The 7491-nt window shown below is 38.7% G+C and overlaps 1 protein-coding gene across 2 annotated transcripts in view; it reads left to right on the forward strand.

The window, feature by feature from the left end:
- Nucleotides 1-7491, forward strand: part of HMGA2 (high mobility group AT-hook 2) — a 155142-nt gene that overhangs the window by 25620 nt on the left and 122031 nt on the right. For both annotated transcript variants that reach the window (XM_077470034.1, XM_077470033.1), the window contains exon 3: nucleotides 1861-1911. In XM_077470034.1, the coding sequence (XP_077326160.1) occupies nucleotides 1861-1911 (51 nt within the window). The remainder of the gene's footprint in view (nucleotides 1-1860; nucleotides 1912-7491) is intronic.

Here is a 7491-nt window from a genome sequence, read left to right on the forward strand (position 1 = left end):
TATTTATTTATTTATTTATTTTCTTTTTTCTCCCTTCCCCTCCCGCTACCTTCTAGGAACTATTGGCGATCTTCGTGCCATGGCCGTCAGTATTGCAACAGTTAATAGTGATCAGGGGCATGAGGCCACTTTGAATAAGATTGAATGTAGACAGGACTCTGCATGCTATGGGTTTCTCCTTGGCAACTTAGTGTCTGCAATGTGCTTTTCTTAATTATTACGACTGCTGTTAATGGATGTTTATATACAAAGTTGTATAGATGGTTACCGAGATACTGTATGGTTCACTGTCCTTTCTTTTTCTTTTTTTCTGTAACCCTGTTTTTGCTTATTGTTATCTTGGAAATATAATAAAATTCTAAAGTTAAAAAAAAAAAAAAAAGTAAATGAATGTAGCTACCACATTTAAGGATTGGTAAGCTGCAATAAAAATTTCAATACCCACAACTGATCATCTTAGCTGTACTTTATATACTTTTCAAGCTTTAAAGTAACGTGAGTACAATATCGTGTCTTTACTCTTCAAAACACCTTTGGTAAATCTTTCAGTTACACTCGCTGTCATAATTTCAAAACAACAAGGCTGTGCGGGGCTCCGCCCACATACCTGCTTCATTCATTCAGTTTCCTTTGCATGAATGGACTACAAGTACTGTTCTCCATTGTGGCAGACGACAGCTTGTAGTTCTCAATGAACTGTCAGGGTGTTGGTTAAAGCTCTCATAGTTCCTTGATCTTCTTGCTTTCAAGCAACTGTCTGCCTATGGGAGATGGGGGACAGAAAGATATCCTGAGTGTCTGCAGGAGCCTGACATTGAACCTGCAATCTGTTGATCACGGGCCAAAATGCTTTACAGGGTCCTAAAAAAAAAAACAATAAAAAACAAAAATAACGCATATTCCTATACCTGCAAAAAAATGTGCATTTTTTTTTTTTTTTACGGTGAAATTCTCCTATAATTGTAGGTTTTCGTCTGTGCTTCTTTGCACTCTGGCTTCCTTTCAAACTACACACTATGAGGGTAATTTACTAAGACTGAAGCGGACAGGATCCAGAGCAGCTGTGAATGACAAATAATTAACTTCCAGCTTTCATATCCAAACCTCAAATGAGCAAGTTGAAGATAGACGCTGGTTGGTTATTACGCACAGCTGCTTCAGCCTCTGTCTGCTCCAGTTTTAGTAAATTTCCCCCTATGCGTTTTGGTGACCTGTAGTACAGGTGCATTGCCAACTGTTGTACTAATGAGTTGCCACATACAGTGCCTCCGTGTTGCATTAAAATGCATTTTATGTTGCTGCAGTGCATATCTGTGAAGCCACATGCTTTCTTTGGAGTAAACATGCAAATGTGAAAGACAGACCCCAAGATTTGCATACTTGTCAATGCTGCTGAAAGTATTAAAGCTGTTTGACTAGCATGACCTCCAGGCAACTAGCACTTTCAAAAGAGATCAGCAGTGTTATCCTCCATGTTCTCTTATTCAGGTTTCCTTTTAGAGCCCTTCACACTTTTTCCATTCTTGAGCAGTGTGTTAATGTAGGTCATCACGTGATACCATGTGTTGTGTTGTGTTAAGGCACTCTGTTCATTTTGAATGGGCTGGACAAAAAAGTCCATGTAGCATATTTCCCCATGCATTGCACTGTAGTGAGTTTGTGCATCATGGTATGCTGCAACGCATGTGTGATGGCATCATTCAGATGGAACATAATGGTAAGTTGCATATTAATGCACCGCATCACAAAGGTATGTTTTAACCCTGACAGTAATTTTATGACATTTAGTAAAGACATCAAATGAGACTTATTTTTGTAGATGACTAAATTAAACTATTTTTTTTCCTTTTCTTTTTTTAGAAAGAAGAGGGTAGTGGCGAAAAACGTCCAAGAGGACGCCCCAGAAAATGGGTAGGTGTACTGTGAAATGTTTATTGGTCTTTGCTGATTGGAAAGCTTGAAAGCCAAGATTCATGTTCTATGGGGCAGAATTCTGCATTTTGTAAATGGTATTTCATACTTGTTTTCCAGTGATTTTAGTGGCTCTTAAGGCACATGTTTTCCTTTTGCAGCAGATTTGTAGTTCCAGCGCTTGAATTTTCAGGGACCTTTAGGGATGGATCACTTGTGCAGAGCTGTTGGGAATGTGAATGCTGTGTCTACAGTTTCCCAGGCCTACAAGCAAAATTTTACAATTTCTTTAGGCACACAAGGAGAGTTCCGGAGCCTATATTTTGTATACTGTACATTTATATTTTAATACTCCAAAAAAAAAAAAAAGTGCGCTATCTCTTTTAATATAATAAGCAATCCACATACACATAGATGAGCTAAAGTCCACTAAAGTGAAATAGTCTCTAAAAGTGACATTCAAATTCATTGTAAATAATCATAAGCCAGTGCTAATCCCAAAAGAAGCCAGTGTTGTGTATCCATGCCACCAGGATACACACACTTTTTACCTGAAAGATTGGATCTCGGCAAATGAATTCAGCTGACACACAGATATACAGATATACGGTTTTCCTGACACTGGCTTTTTTTGGGATTTGCACAGGATTATTTAATTAATTTGAACTTCACGCGTAGAGGCTTTATTTCATTTATTTTATTTTTTTTAGTGGACTTTATTGGATTTTTCCCTCATCTATTGTATATGTGGATTGCTTTATTATTATGTTTAAAGAGCTAGTCAACCTTTTTTTGAATATTGTCACATATATTTTGTATCCAGATATTGATTGTGTGCAGCTGTCATTTTCAGATTTTTTTTTTTTTTACATTTATATTATACTTTAAAGTGAAACATGGGAGCTCCCTCTTCTGACTTAACTTGAAGATTCAATCTATAGGGTTGTCATCTTTATCCTTGCATCATTAGTCACTTACCTGGGACAACTAGTCCCTGGAGTTTGTACCTTCAAAGGCAGTGGCAGCTTTTGTGTTTCTGTATTGGTTTGAAACCCACAGACAAATACTAAACTCTGTTCAATCATTGACAGAAATTATTGCAAGATAATACAAGTTTTCATACTGATTTTAGGATTATACAGTTTCTATATTTCATAATTGTGTGTTTGTGCCATTGCTAAATGAGTCATCTATTCTACTACTACCAAGCTACTGCCATGGGCTCAGTACTGAACAGAATTCACAGATAACTTGCTGCATTAGTAGTTGTTGAACTTTTGCTGTTAAATGTGTCAGTTTACAGTACATAAGTTATCACTAGTGGCTTGCTGCTTTGGATCCTGGGTTTGACTCTCATAGGGGACCCCATCTGCATCTGCATTGAGTTTGTATATGTTACCTGTTTCTATAGATCTCCTCTGGCTCGCAGTTCATAAAAAAACTTAGTGGTAGGATAACTGAGAATTGAGTAGATTGTTCTAGAGCTGTGATAGGCACCTTAGTTTGTAAGCTCATTTGGGGGTAGGGACTAAAATGGATGGTTATATGTACTTTGCAAAGCACTGCATAACATGTTGGTGCTTTATATACAAAATGTATATAAAAATGGTGGTGTAATGGAGGAGGGTTGGATGAGATACAGTTTGATTATTGCATTTGAAGATTTTGGTGTATTTTGGATGTGCCATGCTTCCTGAAACTACTTCTATTTTCCTTTCTTTCATTCACCCACCACTCTAGTTGCCTATGAGTGCAGAGAAAAATACTTAAGGATACTCAACTCCCCATTGCATTAAATGGAGATTGTGGTGGGCTAGTGCAGGACCCAACAGTGATGTGCCCATGAAATGCCTATGTTGCCGAAGTGTAAGGGCTAATGCAAACTGCAGCTCCTACAGGCATTTGAGCTTTTTGAGCTTTTTTTTCTCTGCCTGAAAACTCTCTTCCATGTTAGGCAATGTGTCCATGCACACTATAAGTGTTTTCAGGAGCTTACTGGCAGTGTTTTTTCTTCTGCCTGTAAGCTCATATGCATGTAAACTCCTGAAATGCCTATAGTGTGCATGGACACATTGACTAACACGGAGAGTAGTTTCCAGAAAAGGGAAAATAAAAGCTCAAAAAAGCTCAACCATCCGTAGGAGCATCTTCTTTGAGGTTCTTTGAGCTGAAGTGGGCATGAGCCCTAACAAACCATGTGAAGCACTCAAAACTGTTGTTGGCCCTAACGGAATCTATGATGAAGCTAAATAACTTTCCGATGGAGGCTGTCATTTTGTGACTCACAACCTGAATGTTAATTCCAGTGCAGTGAATCATCCATTCAGTATTTGTGTGAGTGAGATAATTGATTTAGAAACTGCCTACTAGTACCAAGACAGACAATATAAGCTTCAAGCAGACAGGTGTTTTTCTCTTCCTTTTTTTTTTTCAAAAACATAATTCTTTTATTAAACTAAACAGGGCAAAAACCGTTTTTTTCATTGCACTCATAAAGCTAACCAATGCTACATTAGGCTTCTTTCAGGTGCAGTTTTAAGTTTACCTGTACAGTGGAAGAAGACTACTGGTCCAAGCCACATTATTGGTGGTAGGCACCATAAGGCACCCTAACATACCTTTTTGTTGTTGCTCTAGAAAGTGATCATTTACAGACACCCCCTTGACTCACAAAGCTTGGGACTGGAATCAATGCACTCTTGCATGTTAATATCATGTCGGTGTGGTTATGTGGAGCTCCCTGATTACTCTGGCCTCTGGACAGGATGATCTAGCATTGAGTATTACATAGGGGGATGTGCAGACTGCCTATCTCCCGCTACCATTAAATGATATTCCTTAAATTTTAGGGTGCTTCTGAGCGTTTTTGCTGAAGTAATTAGGTTAGGTGCTGGGATCCTACAAAGCCTAAACCTATCTAACATTTTTGTTCCACCTTTTTATGAGCTTACTTTAAAATAAAACCACGCTTTTCTAAGGGTTATGCATTTGCTTTTCCCTGACAAAACACAATGCTTTTACTAAAGAAAACATTTTGTTCATGGTGAAATGCTATTTCTTTAATAATGAAACAAATTATATTACAGCTGAACTACAGACATTCACAAATATACCAATACCACCCCCCAACAACAGCTAATGAAAGATTTCATGCTTGTTGTTTTGTTGTAGAGGGTAAGATAACAGAGTAATGGCAAACCGGTGGTCTAAATCTCTTCCCTGCAGCATTGAAATGTAAGTGGGCACTCCTACGTCATCACATACAGGGCCAGCGATGACCTCTGCGTTGTACATGATCACAGTGGCAAGGGAAATGGCAACAATACTAGTTGGAGACCAGAAAGAAAGGCATGGGGGGCCCAGACATCCCAACTAGAACAGGTGTTGGGAAGGAAGACAGTGGGACCTTGAAATAAGGTAATACTAGAGGTAGTTGATTTAGAGCATATCCAATTGTCTCCTGGGGGATCAAAAAGGCATTTTTTCCCTTACTGGAGGAAATTGGGTCATTCGTTACTGGATATGGTTTGGCCTTCCTCTGGATCAACTGTGGATGCAAGATTGTGTATATAGAGTTTTTTTTTGTTTTCTCTGTTGGTTGAACTAGATAGGTTAAAAAAAAATCACAAGTCTAACTATGTAACTATTAGGTAAAAAATGAGCATTAAATAGCTGAGCAGCTGAGGGGAGGGTCATTTTAATCATTTTGTGAATGCTTGGAGTTGGGCTTTAATATTGCTACACTCAAACACTCAAGGGAAAATGGTGAATGCTCCACTCATCCTCCTGCTCCAACCCCCCCCCCCCCCCCCCCCATAACATTATTTCCAGTTTTTTTTTCCTGGGAGAGAGTACCTTGTTCTGACCAATACCCACTCCATCCTCATTTCTCGCCTAGACAAGAGATACAAAAGTTTGGATACGTTGCATGTCCCAAGAGGATGCAGGACCAGTCTAAAAGCACAGCGCAATCTCATACATAGCACAGTGGGGAGCTGTGAAACAGGAAGTCATAGTCGGCTTTTCACAGCCAAGATGGCTGTGCGAAAGATCTGAAGACTGGTGAAAAAAAACTGACTGAGTAAAAGTCTGCAGATAGATACATTTGTAGCTGCTGACTTTTTTTTAAATTAGTGTAGTTCCACTTGAAGAGCATGTCTGCTTTGTAGCAAATCTATTGTTTGCTTGGAATAGTAACTATTTGCTTGATCGCAGAATTCACAAGGAGTCTCTTCTTTCCCACTCTCCTCTGCTGCTTCCATTCATAGCCCACAAACATTTCTGTGACTTTTATAAAGTTGCTTGCTTACAGCTTTACAAGCTTCAACTGTCCCCATGTGAGAGTACTCAAGCCTGGCATTTAACTGCTCTGGTACTGCACTGTGGAAAGCACAGGGGGTTGTCTTATCTACAGCCTTCTCCCTAGCCTGCATTCACACCTTAGTAGAGTTCGCATTTAATAGCATTTTAAGCATGTTTTTTTCAGGTGTATTACAGACATTATACAGACATTTTTGCTCGTGTATCAAGCTTCGGGAGTTTGTCCCTGGGCTGGACAAGGGAAGGAGAGCAGTTCTAGAGGAGAGGAGGAATTTTTCACAAAGAATGTGTGTTTCGTGCACTTTACAGGCACTCCTATTTGGGTCTATGGGCTCAAAAATCCCTGAACACAGTGAAAAAAAACTAAAAAAATATTTTTGAGCATGGGGTGTAGAGCGCAGGGTGACTGGGCATATAAGTGTGAACAGGAACATAATAGGATTCTGTATAGTCAGGTGTAGGGAAACTAGTAGAAAAAAAATGAAAGGGGCTTATAGGGGCTTAACTTTAACCACTTTCCGTCCTGCTACGTACCCATGATTTGAATGCTTTTAAGTGCAGAGGAGTGATTTGGGGTTTTGCTGATCCCAGATCTCTACATAAAGAGTACCTGTCACATGCCTATTGCTGTCGCAAAGGATGTTTACATTCCTTGTAACAGTAATAAAAGTGATCAAAAAAAATAATTAAGGCAACAGTGTAAAAACCTAAAGAAAAATCAAATAAATTAGTAATTTTAAAAAAGTGCCCCCTGTTCTCCCGTGCTCGCACACAAAGACGAATGGGCATGTCAGTCCCACACGTATGCAAACAGCGATCGTCCCACACAATATCACCACTAATGTCAGCGCATAGACAGAAATTCTAGCACCAGATCTCCTCTGTAAATCTAAAGTGGTAACCTGTAAAGGCTTTTAAAATGTTGGCTATGGATAGTAAATTTTATGTAGTTTTTTGCTGTTGCATGGGCGTGCACAGTTTTAAAGCGGGATATATTTGGTATCTATTTACTCCATCATCTTTTATATTTTACAAAAAAAGTGTGTATTGTATTGTGGTGTTTTCCATTTAAATCCAAAAATGTGTATTTTTTTCCCAAAAAATTGCGTTTGAAAAAACCGCTGCATAAATACTGTGTGACATAAAAAAATGCAAACCCTACCAATTTATTCTCTAGGGCCTCTGCTTTAAAATCTATAATGTTCTGGAAGTTCTAACTAATTTTCTAGAAAAAAATACTGATTGTTACATTTAAAAAGG

Source organism: Lithobates pipiens, unplaced genomic scaffold (assembly GCF_037356315.1).
Source record: "Lithobates pipiens isolate NorthernLeopardFrog02 unplaced genomic scaffold, aLitPip1_a1.2 Scaffold_8, whole genome shotgun sequence".
Taxonomy (NCBI): Eukaryota; Metazoa; Chordata; class Amphibia; order Anura; family Ranidae; genus Lithobates; species Lithobates pipiens.